The sequence below is a fragment of the Lupinus angustifolius genome, chromosome LG10 (genome assembly GCF_001865875.1).
Source record: "Lupinus angustifolius cultivar Tanjil chromosome LG10, LupAngTanjil_v1.0, whole genome shotgun sequence".
NCBI lineage: Eukaryota > Viridiplantae > Streptophyta > Magnoliopsida > Fabales > Fabaceae > Lupinus > Lupinus angustifolius.
Genome location: NC_032018.1, coordinates 13,269,505 through 13,284,056, shown reverse-complemented (window position 1 = coordinate 13,284,056; position 14,552 = coordinate 13,269,505). Strand labels below are relative to the sequence as shown.

Sequence of the window (14,552 nt, the reverse complement as noted above, 5' to 3'; positions counted from 1 at the left end):
GGCCCAAAATTAATATTGTGTAGCCCATGATAAATAATATTCACATTCATCTTTCTCATTTATCACTTTCACACTTTCACGTTCATCACTCTCTTCTCTTTTCCAAAAATCACTTCTTCTCCACTTCACCACTTTCACAATTTCACACCATGCACCAATATAAAAGCTTAAAAATTAATTATCCAGAAATCACTTCATCACAACTCTCCAGAAATCACTTCATTTGTTGTTGAATTCCTAGCTCATTCATATATTGGTAAGAAATCACTTCATCTCCTTTTTTAATTCTATACTTTTGTTTCAAATCTCTAATCCCTAATTTTGAGTTTCTCAAATCCCTAATTTTGAGCTTCTCTAATCTCTAATATTATTAGTTATAGAAATCTGAGAAATTATAATCCCTAATTTTCAATGAATGTCAGTTCAATAGAACCAAACAAGCCTAAGAGGCCTCCTATCGTTTTCTTCGTTTTCTTGTACGGTTTAGTTCTCTTCAAATTATTCGAATCCTTTTCTGCTTCTTGCGATGATTATCTATTTCTGAGTTTTGCTTGTTGTTTTTGCTGTTTTAGATTATATTTGCCACTAAAGTTTCTAAATTTCACAATATGGTTTTCATTGTTGCACTTGCATTGCTTTTTGGTCTCTTACTCGCTCTTCTTTTGATCCCACGACACCACAAATCTGGTCCATCTTTTTTTTAACTCTGTTTCATTTTCTTATAACTATTACATTGATGTGTGTTTATCTGATTGATTTCTTTGTATCTTTCTCAGGACAAAAGGGAAATGCTCACTCTACCTTAAACAACAAAGATAAGGTATATAGCTAATTCCCTTTTTTATGTTTAAGGGTGCATTTGAGTGAATAGTTTAATTAATCACTGATTCAATAAGTTTTTTTTCTTTTCAAATAAGCTGAAAAGAACAGATTTTTAGCATAACTTAGCATGTTTTCATGTACTATATCTTTATTGCAGGAATCAAAATCATTCAGTAAATCTGAAGTGTCTTTGCATCACAAGAGAACAGATTGTTGGATAATCATCAAGAACAAGGTGTGATATTCTATTGTGGTTTTATACTTCACATGAATGTGCTACTCCTTTGGTTTCAACCCAAATGGTATTTCTGTTTCAAATCTTATGTTCACCATTTAACCCTATCTAAGGCTACATTGTTGTTTACTAATGGTATGATTTAGGATTTGTACTGCTAGAACCGAAATGCGGTTAATATTTCTTTGGATTTCATTTTACTCTAGGTATATGATGTTACCCCATATGTGGAAGAACATCCAGGGGGTGATGCTATTCTAGCACATGCTGGAGATGACTCAACTGAAGGGTTTTTCGGGTATGCATCTGTTCCTTTTTACCCATTGTTTGTATGTGATGAAGATACTCCCTCTGGATTTATGTTTGTTTTCTCGTTGTAGTTATAGGTTAGATGGCTAGAATTAGCCAACAAAGGTCTGAGTGGAAGTTCTGCAATTTCCCCCCTCATTAATCACTGATATCAATCACCGTATTCTCTAGATATAAATAAGGGTTTCGAGGGTACTGGAAGGGAAGAGAAGCACAAAATTCCTTAAACGTCATGAGTTAGATTCCTATTATGCCTATATAATATCAGGTCCCTGAGACCCTCAGGGTTCAAGCCATTAAAATTAACCTGACATTCTAAATTCATCACGTCTTTGCATCACGTCTTTCGAATAAACATCAAGAGTCACATTCCTATTATGCTTATATAAATGTTGGTATTGGGTTCAAAGTGAGGATTTGTTTCAAAGTGCAGGTGCATATTAAACATCAATTTATATTATTTGTCATTAGTTAAAAATGCATATTCTGAATACAAATAGTTGTATGACATGACATCAGGGATATAATGGTTCTCAATTTTGGGATGTTTCTTTTACTGTACAAGCAATCTTGTCTACCAATATGGATGATGAATACAGCTCAATGCTTAAGAAAGCAAACCATTTCATAAAATGCTCACAGGTAAGTGCTATTGCTATATACATACATACATACATACATATATATGTTTATTTAGTGAAACTCTTAGTTATGAAAGAAGATAAAAATGTTTGGTATTGAAGGTGAGAAGGAACAGCAGTGGTAATCCAAGTGAATGGTATAGACACATTTCAAAAGGTGGATGGCCTTTCTCAACTCGAGACAATGGTTGGTCTGTATCAGATTGTTCTGCAGAAGGCTTGAAGGTCATAAATTAATTTCCCTTTTTTTATTTATTTCAACAAAATCTCATTTTTTTTAAAACATAACCATTTGTGTTCCATTCCATATAGTATCCAACAATATGTGTTCCATTCTTATACAGATGCATCATTTAGTCAAGACTACTTTCTTATGGATGAAAAGGTAATCATCGTCAACTTTTGTAATGTTATTGACAACTATTCATATGATTTTTATCATTCTAAATTTTGTATACAATATATATCATTCATTCACGTGCATCACTATCATTGTGTTGTTTGATAGGTAGGCCACGAGTATGAGGGTTATATGCCTAGTAGACATGTAAGAACATTGTTCTCGCTTACTGGATTCATTTTTAGCTTGTATATATAATAGGATTTAATATATATGTATTGAGTGTATAAGGGTTTTTACATGCATCCTCGCCTTCTAGTTAAGCATGTATTCTCCCCATTGTTGTTGTTATCAATAACTTATATTTATTGACTTGTTTAATAATTTTGGTTTTGGTAGAGCTTCTTCTATCAAAGCTTATTCTATCAATACTCCAATGTTTGAATCCATTGAAATTGTAAGAATGAAATGTGGTTTTGTCTTTTGGTGTTTTGGTAATTTTTAATGTTGAATATGTGTGAATGATGGGGCAATATTTAATATTTAATGTCAATTTTGCAGGTGAGGCTTGTGTTTGAAGAATCTGAAATGAGTTATTGTAGTCAAGCTTACACATGGTGTTGTGCTAGAAGAAGATAGGTGATTTTTTTTTATGCTCTTTATTAGTTTTATTGAATCTTCCTTTTGTTATCAATTTCTGCAATTTTACTAATATGCATGCTTCTATTTCAATTGGATTTTGAATGCAGGTATGGAAATACCACTATAGTGGAGAACACTGAGAGGTGGTGGATGGATCTCATTTTCCAAAGGATACATGCAGATTTTGGTTGTGAAATTTACGATTTTTTTCTTACAATCTTCAATGGTTTCAAATCTTTAAGTGAATATAAATTAATGGATTGATTGACATTGAATAGCTTTCTTGTGTAATAGAACATTTCTTACTTTGTCAAATTTGAATATGACCTATCATTAGTGACATTCCTTGTTCATGATGTGGGCAGCACCTTATTGAGAAATATTAGAGATGATTAATTGATTATGCATATCTGGTTATATCAGCTTCCATGTTTTAATTTACTATACTCAAAATCTTTATAAAGATTGATGATTATTGCATGCAAAATTCACAATTGAGCCATGGCAAAGTGTGGCAAAATCCACAACTTAGCCACGGAGAGTGTGGCAAAATCCTCAACTTAGCCACGGTTATAATGTGGCAAAATGCACAACTTAGCCACGGTCAGGACCGTAGCTGCGTACAACAGACTGTGGCTAACTAAATGTTACCACATTTTGGTAAAGCGTAGCAATATCACATATTGACCGTGGCTAATTTTTAGCAACGCCATTCCTTGCCAGGGATACAATAAGTGTGGCCACTAAAATTAGCTACGGTTTTTTCCACATTAGCTACAGTTTTGACCGTGGCTAAAAGGTTGTTTTATTGTAGTGTAAGCTTTCTTTTCATTCTTCGCTCTTGTATAAATAAGTCATATTGACTCACTTCTTATTCAATCAATTCAATTCATTCAATTTTGTAATAAGAATTCAATCATTCAATGAGAATATTATCAATCTTTGTTTCCCATTCTTCTTTGTTTAAGTTTCTTTAAGCTTTCTTTTATAGACTTCTTGATCCATTAAGAAGCTTTCTTTTCCATAGCTCTTACCACATTTTAACAACATGCTTATTATAAGTTTATTATAAATCATCAACAGCATACACATTTTAGAAACCTTTCTATTTGTGATTTGAGAAGCCTAATACCAAATCTACAACTTCACCATTAATGGGGTAGAGCCTCTATTTCCACCTTTAAAATTTTGGTATTTCATTTTTCTCTCTTGGCACAAGATTCGGTTTTCAAAAGATGGATACACGATTTAGGAAGAGGTAGAATGTAATTTTAATATCTCTCAAATAATTTGGAGTTACCACTATATTTTTTGTCATCAAAATGTAAAAAAATATTTTTAAACCCAATTAGGAAAAAATGGCCATTGAACTAGAATTCTAAGATCGAAAGTCATTACAGATTGTGAAAGATATTATCACACCTCTAACCCAGCTTAAAATGATACACTCATAATTGCATGGACTAAATCATTCCCTCAATTTTTTTAAATTAATTATTAAAAAGGTAAAAAAAAATAGAAATCAAGATAATGTAATCCTTGCTTGATAATATAGAAATCATGATGAAATATAGAAATCAAGATGTAATCCTTGGTTGATAATATAGACTAAATCTATTATGTATTCATATGGACAATATAGAAATCAAGATGATGTAATCCTTGGTTGATAATTGCATGAACTAAATCATTCCCTCAATTTATTTGTTAAAATTAATTATTAAAACAAAAGTTAAAAAATATTTTTTATTATTTTGTCTGACAATAGTTTATCTTGCTATTATGTATATCTATGTGAAATAGACAAATTAAGACTACGTAATTTCCATTTGATAATTAATTTGATTTCAATTAAGGAAATTATTTTAATTATATTTAAAGAGTGATTAATAGCAAAGAGAAGCATTTGTAGTGAACCAAAAGAGTGAATTGTAACCTAAATTGTTCCTACAATTGTAACCTAAAATAGTTTTCACTATGGGCGTACATTACCCATGTTGTCATAACTACTTTAGAACTTTTCTTTAGAAAAGGACAACATTATTCAATATAGTTTTCTCAATTTATTGTACATCCAACATACTCCTAAATTGTACAACGATATCTTTACACCATGGTTTTTAGATCCATCTAAAATCAGACAGCCACCGACATATAACCAACCCATAACATAATTGTCATGCCTTTTTGTTTTTGACCTATCATAACTATTACCTCATAAAAAGAGAGAAGTATTTAAAGGCTCTGAAATAGAAAGACTATTTTTGTACATTTTCCTCCAATCGCGGATCTCAAGAGACAGCTAAAATATATTTTATGTCCTAATATAATTCCAAAACTCCCAAAATTATTAAGAACCATTTGGAACCTTTTCGTGGGAAAGAAAACATATATTGAATTTTAAAATAAAAGTAAGAGATATGGAATCATAAAGACATTATGTATTCCAAACCCCTTTTTGGAAGATAAGAAAAGCTCAATGTTTAGGGATGGCAATGGGCACGGGTAGTAGCTACCCGCTACCCGTTTTAAAATAGAAGAGTAATATTCATACCCGCCCGTATCCGTACGGGTACCCGTGAGAGGGTATTTGCAGGTATTTCTGGGTACCTGCGGGTAGAACGGGTACCTGCGGGTTTCCTCTATTATAAATAATTTTTTAAATTTTTACTTCTATTGTGTTTCAAATAAGATGAAACTTAATTATTTTTATACCTCTTGATTGAATATTTTGCTAAAATGCTAAATTTATTTGTGGTTTCCATTTGTGTGGTTTTTTGTTCTCATTTTTTTAACATAAAATATATATTTTCTTTGTAAAACATGTGTGTTTCTACACATGTAATAATATTTGTAGGGTGTTTCACTACCAAACTCAATAAAATATGTAAACAAAGTAAAAGGAAAAAATATACATAGTATAATAAATGTTAGAATAATATATTTTTTATTTTAATTAAATATAATATATTAATCATATAAATAATGGGTACCTGCGGATACGGGTACCATAATACCCGTACCCGCCCGTATGTACTACAGGTATTTTTAAAAATCCATTTATAATACCCGCGGGTACCCGTTTGTGACCCGTACCCGTGCCTGTACGGATTTTACCCGCGGGTACCCACGGGTACGGGTTTTTTTGCCATCCCTATCAATGTTTCCCTTATGTGGTGTAGAAAATAAGCACAATTAGTGAATATACTGAAATAAAGGAAAATAAATAATTTATAGAAAATTGAATTGCATGATTATCACGGTTCAAAATGTTGGTCCCCCTTGATGATCCGACTATGAGAATAGCCAAATGGTTTTGCTTAGAAAGCTGGAAAAAAAACATATTGCCATATATTGCCATACTTATAAGCCTAAATTCCCAAAATATTGTCACTACTGGGTCACTAAGGAAATCAAAATTACTACTATATTTCTCTAGAAAATGTCATTACTACTTTACTCCCTAGATCTATTATATAATAACAACCAAATCTTAAACTCATTAGATGAGGTTAAATCCAAGATCTATTATATTATAATAACTATATCAGTTTGTTACATGATTTGAGACAATCAATGTGCTTTTCGAAGTAACATGAGTTTTCTAGGAGTGTAACCGGTTCTAGATTGAATAAACCAACTTATCAATTTATCAATTGCTTGCATAAACATATCAAAAATTGAATTAACCAATTATCAACTCCTTGACAAATTAATCAATCAATCCTAATAAATTGAATGTTATAAACTTATAATGACTAGATCAATTAGTTTCATTCCTAGAATTAACATGTTACTTAATGACATATTCTATCTCTATTTTAAACATGAAATATCCATTACACATATTCAAACCTTAATTTGTGCATTGGATGATCAAACCAAACAAGCATTAGAAAAAGAGTAGACATGAAAAATAGTAGAATAATATTAAAAACTAATCAAATATTCGTATTAAATACATTAAGCTTAAATAGTTATATCTAAGACAAACATAGAGATTTAGCTCATCATTCCTATGGAAACCAAAGTCGTAAGTGTGGTTGACATTCTTCTTCTAAGCAAGGTTGTAGAGAGTTGTTGTCGTTTCAATTCTAGTTTTTGTCTTGATTATAACCTTCACGTGCTCCTATTTATCCTAATATCATTATGATTATGTGATTATTTTCAAAGATTCCAATTAGATTTATCTTCTATTCTCATATTTATCATCTTTTCAGTTGGTATATCACTAATGATTATGTTCATAATTACCTTATGCTTTCATATTTATCATTTCTTCAACTGATGTATCTAGAATGACATAAAAATTATATCATAGGATTTGATCATTATTTAACTTAATGCATTGTATGAATGACATTTAGTAAAATTTTAAAGTCCAGAAGTGTTCAATTATCCTTATGATCTAAGGTAACTTTCACACTTAAAAATTCCATAAGTTATAAAAGCGGGAGAATCGAATCGACCAACGAAACCGATAAACAATTAACAATTAGGTGGTATTTGATACATGGTAGTATGATTCCTCCTCTTTCATAGAATCATAAAATGAAAAATTAACTAAACATGTTTTTATAACATTTAAGTAAAGATAAGTGTGTAGAGGAGATAACACAAGGACAAAACCTATAGATACATGACAAAAACTATAGACACTTTGTACTCGATTTCTCTTAATTTTTAGATTAGTTTAGATTGAATTGAGGTGTTGAAGTAAGAGGGAAAGGTTAGATTAGACAATCTACGCTCTTTAGAGAGGTAATTTCTTCACCTATGAGCTTAGTTTTTCTCTTTGTATCTTTGTGTTTAAATAACATGAAAATGTGTAGTTAAACTTCTTCCTTGTTCGGATTGATTATAAAATGATTTTGACGTATATACTTTGATTCGAATCCTTGTTATTTACTATGTTTTGATTTTTATGAGTTGCTTATATGCTTAATGTTTACTTTAAGTGATCATTTATCTTTTTGTAAAAAATTACGAATGTAAATTCATGGAGAAATCCTCATTATATTCTGATTTTATCAAAATTCATCATCTTGATATAAATGCTAGATATAGATTCATACTAATTTGTCTAATATGCATGTTATTGTTTAGTAACTAGACAAAAAGCTAATTCAATGATTAATAACACTCAATTTTTTTAACGTAGTTACTAGACATAGAGGTATGTTAACGGTTGATAAATATTGATCTTGTTAATATAGTTGCTAAAAATATTGCCATATTAATAAGCTACTAATAAGACCAAAACATTGATGATTAGTACAATTGAGGTATTGTATTAAAACTAAATTTCACAAGCATAGTTGCAAGACATAGAGGTGTGTTTTATGACTTGTAGTTCTTCATCTCATGAGTAGAGTTTCTAGACATAGAGATTTATTTAATGAGATAATAAATTGACTAAGACATTAACTTTTAATAAAATTGAGGTCCCTTGTTGTGAAAGTATCATACTTAGATGAATTAGTATTGACGAATCAAGTGTCTATTGATAGTGATTAGTAAAGTTCAATTCCAACATCTTTATTCTAAATATTTTAATCAATTGGTTCGTAATTAGTTAATCAAGAAAAGCAACCAAAACTCTCTTTAAAACCAACTTAGAATAACATTTTTTAGTTGAAAGGCTAGTATCAAGTAAGTCCTTGTAGATTCAACAATTTTTTATACGTATATGTTGAGAAATATCTGATTACATCGAACAACAAAGCCATCAAGTTAAACCCTTCATTTCTATACCCCTTATATACCTCTATAATGTTTCTCACATTTGCTTCAAGTCTTCAATTAATGGAGCCATATATATGTCTATATCATTTCCTAGTTGTTTAGGACCATAAATTAACATAGATAATATCATAAACTTGTGCTTCATGCATAGTCAATAAAGTAGGTTTTATATCTCCCACATCACTAGCCATATTCTGTGGGATCTACTTTAAACACTATGTGAGTTAATTTCACTAGTGGACAATGCAAGGCGTATATTTCTTGATTCTTGGGTGAAATTAGGATAGTCATGATCAACTTTTCACCATTGAGGATGATGCTAAAACTTGTTATATTTAATCCTTTCATTATCATGTCATATGAAATGTTTTGTGTCTTTTGCATTGTTGAACATACGCTTAAATATTAATTTTATGGGAAAATACCATACAACTTTTGTTGGAGTTGAATCTTCCTTCTTATATTGCTAGGCATTACATTTAGGACACATAATTGTAATGAAGTATACTCATTCAAAAATAAAATGCAATCATTTTCACATGCATGTATCATCTTGTAGCCTATGCCAATAAATCAGAACATTTGTTTAGCATCATAGGTTCGAGAAAGGACCATATAATCCTCCGACAACATATCTTTTAAAAGTATAAGTAACTCTGTAAAGCTCTTATTATACCATCCAATAACATATTTCAACTTCTACAACCTTGACATTATTGTCAATCTTGTGAATTTAACATAACTATGAGCCGCTCAATCATCTCAGAACAATCGTGAAGATCTTCTTCAACCACGTTTGTCATTTCTTCAAAATGATCACCCTCATATGCAATTCTGGTGATATCTTTTGTAAACATCTTATCAGTATAACCATCTTTTGTCTCCCCATCTATTGTCTTACCATGTTTTATCCAACATGTATAACTTTGATCGATTCTGTGACACACTAAATGAACTTTTAATATGTTTGGACTAACTCACCTTACATAAAAAAAATTTAAACAATAGCATACAATTCTACAAGGGTTTTTGGCACGCTCAATGACAAACCGAATAAAGGATTTTACTACATCCTCATATTCCTTCGTCGATCTATTTGCTTTTATCCATTTTCGATCAACAAAGAGAGTCTCGTCTTGATCCATAAGAACAAGAATAATAGTAGCTAACCTTTACGAAGATTAGGAATGTATAAAATAGACTACCTAAAAATAATATGACAAAAGTTATAGTGAGCATAAATTATAACCTAAATCATTTATAGTGAGCTACAAAAAGGGGAAAACTAATGACTTACTTTCGGTATCTTCAGTGAATGAACGGATGAATGTCATGAGTCTTGTTGGAAGATGATTTGAATGAATTGCGTCATATGAAGGTCTTGTGGGAAGATAAGGTGAATGAATGAGTGTCATGTAAGTATTACCGATGAAAGATTTTTTGAGTCGTAGGAAGATTTTATAAGTTTTAGCATCTAAATGAACGAGTAGTTGATGGTATTTTATTTTTAAATCTATATCAAAGATTCAAAACACTCACTAAAGTGAGTGCTATTATTCTTGTACATTTAATAGCACTTAGTGAAGTGAGTATTGTTGAATGTGTAAGAAACAACAATGTTCACTTCACTAGGCGATGTTTAATCTTTGTGTCAAACTTTCAATAGCGTTGAGTGAAGCAAACGATGTTGAATGTATATATGTCAATCATATATAATAGTGATTTCTTTACCAAATGCTATTTATTTTCTTCTGCCTATTATTTAACATCTTCTGCATACAGACATTATTAAATGTGCATTGTTAAATGCGAATTCTGGCATAATGTTCCATTAAATTTCTAGATATTGTACAAACTCAAATGCTAATATTTGATCTTGAGAGGAGCACATGTTATAAAGAATAACTACACAACTCGAAATATATTAGTTTGTTAATTATATATATAAAGATACTATTTATTAACATAAAATACTTTTAATAATTATAGTACTTTAAAGTACAAATTAAAATAGTTTATCAAATATCGTATAATATTATAATTTTTAAATGAGATGACCAATATAATCTAATCTAATATCATATATATTTTAAGTTATTTATTGTTTCTTAAAAAATTTTGTTTCATTTCCAATAGATTCTTCTTCACAATTTTTTAAATATTTAACGAAGATTTATAATTTTGGATTTTCATTGAATTTATAAAAAAAAGTTGCGCGAAATCTTTTTTATTGGTTTTATGAGAATTATTGATCAAAAAATGAACTTTAGACCATAGATCTAATAAAAAAACAACTTAGAACAATTTGAAACCAAAAAACAAATAACTTCAAACGACCAATTTGAATATAAAAAACCTTAAAATACCTACTTAAAACAAAAGAAAAATTACATGCCACCTTAGAGTAAGAATCCAATACAATGTGTACATTTATACTATATATAAAGCCAAAACATGATGTAACTTCAACCATGATGTAATTTTTATTTCCTATTTTGCCCTTCACATTATTTAATTTTTACAAAAAACTATATAATCCTAATTAACCACCACCAACATATTAATTAATCACATTTCTCACCATTTATATACTATATATAAAGTCATACTATATATAAAGTCAAAACATGATGTAACTTCCACTATGGTGTAATTTTCATTTCCTATTTTACCCTTCACATTATTTAATTTTTACAAAAAACTATATAATCCTAATTAACCACCACCAACATATTAATTAACCACATTTCTCACCATAAACTAAATATTATCATAAACACATAAAAATTATAATATAAAGTACACTGAATACAACAAAAATATTCTAATTATAAATAATGAAATAAAAAAATTAAATACGTAGTATCATACAATATTGACCGACAGGCACGAAGTGCCTGTACACACTAGTTTTAATAGAGTAAAATGTTATGTAAGTTATCCAATGATACAACAACCACCAAATTAATCCTCCAAAGAAGTTGACCTGGAAATTAAGTCCATGTAAGTCTAAAATTGTCAACCTAATATAAATTTTAATTCATGGTGGATGTATATGCACATCAAATAAGTCACTTGAAGGATCATTGTGTTGGTCATTTTTTATCGGCAATAGAATATTTATTAATAGAGTGAATAAGAAATTAGGAAAATAAGTGGTGTTCCTATCCACAAAATTCCAAAACTAACAGAGAGAGATTAAAGGTTGTCTCAACCATTTAAAAAAAGAATAACTAAAAAAAGGAAAATGAGCAGTGATAAGATTCCACAAGTATAGAAATATAAGCTTCATCATGTCATCAATATTCAACCTCATATTCTTAATGTAACATTGTTTTTAATGTGTCAAATAGTCCAAATAGTAGCGAATCAAAGGATTACCCACAATTGTTTTTTCTTGTTCTCCAACCTTAACACTTTTCCATGGTATGAAAAGAGAGTTTTGACATCATTATGAATAATAGATGTAAGACTAAAATAAGAATAAAGCTTTTACCGAATCAAATAGGATACATAGTAAAAAAAGAATAAGTGACTAGTACTTACCTTCACCTCACCACAAAGAGCATAAATAAGGGAGTCTTAAGCACCTCAACCTCAATTCACTTTAGAAAATTAAGATCATACTACAAGTAACAAATTTAAGGTTTACTCAACCCCTTATACCATTTAAATAAATAGAAAGTATATATACACTATTAGTGTAAAGACTTTTACACAATTAGTATATTATTCACTATTTATTTGTATTATTTTTTTGAATAGTCAATCATAATATATATATATATATAAAGGATAGGATAGGATTGCACACAACAAAAGCAGAAGATGATTATATGTAGTTTTGGTGGTCTTCATCTTTGTTTGGTGAAAGCAGTACACGACTTCGATATTCTCCAAGAGCCCATATGGGAAATATGTTTCTGAATGCTGAGTAGCTTATAGTACAATTTTTGCAGAACACTCCCACGATTTCCTACATTGAAATCATACATTTGTTTGTTAAATACACACACAATCAGGGATGAATATATATCTATCTATCCATGCATTTTTGTTACTTGTTACCTACCTGTTGGGGAAACTCTCCGTTTTCCATTTGTGAATTGATCAACACCTTAGCCGCACGATGCAACAGCCATGGATCTCTTTGACCCTATATACAATATTCCATTAATTAAACAATCACTTTTTTATCTGCTATATATAACATTTCCTTATTTATTATACCTGTCCAGCTTCAATAAGTGCCAACATAGCCCAAGCAGTGTTCACTATGTGTGACTTGTTTCCTTATAGATTTGTGTATACCTGTTTGTTCATCAATTACTAAATGCTGAATGGGATATGTATGGAACCAAATAAACTTACAAAAGTTATTGATTTTGTTACCTTGTTCTGGCATGAGACGTAGCTCTCTCCCCATCCACCACAAGGGTTCTGTTTGGATAGTAGAAACTCACATGCTTTTCTAATGCAGTGGCTATCTTGGTAGGTCTTACCAGCAGCTATGAGCCCATTTATTCCAAACCATGTTCCATAGGTATAGCAGATTCCCCATGACCCAGACCTACCATTATGGACTCATTTATCATATTTCCAAGACATAATAACATAATTGTTGTTAGTGGAGAACAAAAAGAAAAAACAAACCATGAGCCATCAGGTAACTGAATGGTTTGGATATAGTTTCCTGCCTTAGCCATACAAGTTTGTATTTCCATGTTCAAGTGTTGTGGACATTTCTCTCTGAATAATGCAAGACCTTGTATCACTGCTGATGTGCATTCTACATACTGATAATCAATCATGATATCTCCAAATGTTTCAGTGGGATTTATTTTCTGTCATAGTAACAAAGAGTGTTAATAAATATGAATCTATCTTTCTTATTTAAGATAAATAAAAAAAGTAAGCCTTTACCTCCAGCCATGAATAAGATCTGGTGAGCTCATAGGATGCAAATCCGCCACTTGGATTCTGTAATAATATGGAAAGACCAAATTCATAATTGATGAGATGCTTGTGTTGAATAGAGACGTAATTATGGTCCTTACCTGGAGGGATAAAATATAATTAACAGCATCATACAACTGTTCTGTTTCTATTGCTTTCCCAACAGTCTCAAATGGCATGTTTGACAACAAAATTGCTACCTGCCATGAACAAAATGAACAACATGGTTATGTTTTAAAAAAAATGAGATTTTGTTGAAATAAATAAAAAAAGGGAAATTAATTTATGACCTTCAAGCCTTCTGCAGAACAATCTGATACAGACCAACCATTGTCTCGAGTTGAGAAAGGCCATCCACCTTTTGAAATGTGTCTATACCATTCACTTGGATTACCACTGCTGTTCCTTCTCACCTTCAATACCAAACATTTTTATCTTCTTTCATAACTAAGAGTTTCACTAAATAAACATATATATGTATGTATGTATGTATGTATATAGCAATAGCACTTACCTGTGAGCATTTTATGAAATGGTTTGCTTTCTTAAGCATTGAGCTGTATTCATCATCCATATTGGTAGACAAGATTGCTTGTACAGTAAAAGAAACATCCCAAAATTGAGAACCATTATATCCCTGATGTCATGTCATACAACTATTTGTATTCAGAATATGCATTTTTAACTAATGACAAATAATATAAATTGATGTTTAATATGCACCTGCACTTTGAAACAAATCCTCACTTTGAACCCAATACCAACATTTATATAAGCATAATAGGAATGTGACTCTTGATGTTTATTCGAAAGACGTGATGCAAAGACGTGATGAATTTAGAATGTCAGGTTAATTTTAATG

At 30.4% G+C, this 14,552-nt stretch overlaps 1 protein-coding gene, 1 long non-coding RNA gene and 1 pseudogene across 2 annotated transcripts; 2 read left to right on the top strand and 1 right to left on the bottom strand.

Annotated features, from left to right (window-relative positions):
• On the top strand, positions 558-1,489 carry LOC109357871 (cytochrome B5-like protein). Its single transcript, XM_019601926.1, has 4 exons — positions 558-687; positions 777-820; positions 980-1,057; positions 1,264-1,489. The coding sequence occupies exons 1-4, from the start codon at positions 609-611 to the stop codon at positions 1,435-1,437; spliced, it is 375 nt and encodes a 124-aa protein (XP_019457471.1). The 5' UTR covers positions 558-608; the 3' UTR covers positions 1,438-1,489.
• LOC109357870 lies at positions 2,306-3,360 on the top strand. Its single transcript, XR_002108897.1, has 3 exons — positions 2,306-2,515; positions 2,909-2,986; positions 3,097-3,360. It is a non-coding gene; the product is annotated as an uncharacterized LOC109357870 (long non-coding RNA).
• LOC109358037 lies at positions 12,514-14,457 on the bottom strand (annotated as a pseudogene).

Coding starts and splice junctions, on each gene's coding strand:
- LOC109357871 (XM_019601926.1), top strand. CDS start 609: ATGGTTTTCATTGTTGCACTTGCATTGCTTTTTGGTCTCTTACTCGCT. Junction 688..776: donor CCCACGACACCACAAATCTG/GTCCATCTTTTT, acceptor TATCTTTCTCAG/GACAAAAGGGAAATGCTCAC. Junction 821..979: donor CCTTAAACAACAAAGATAAG/GTATATAGCTAA, acceptor TCTTTATTGCAG/GAATCAAAATCATTCAGTAA.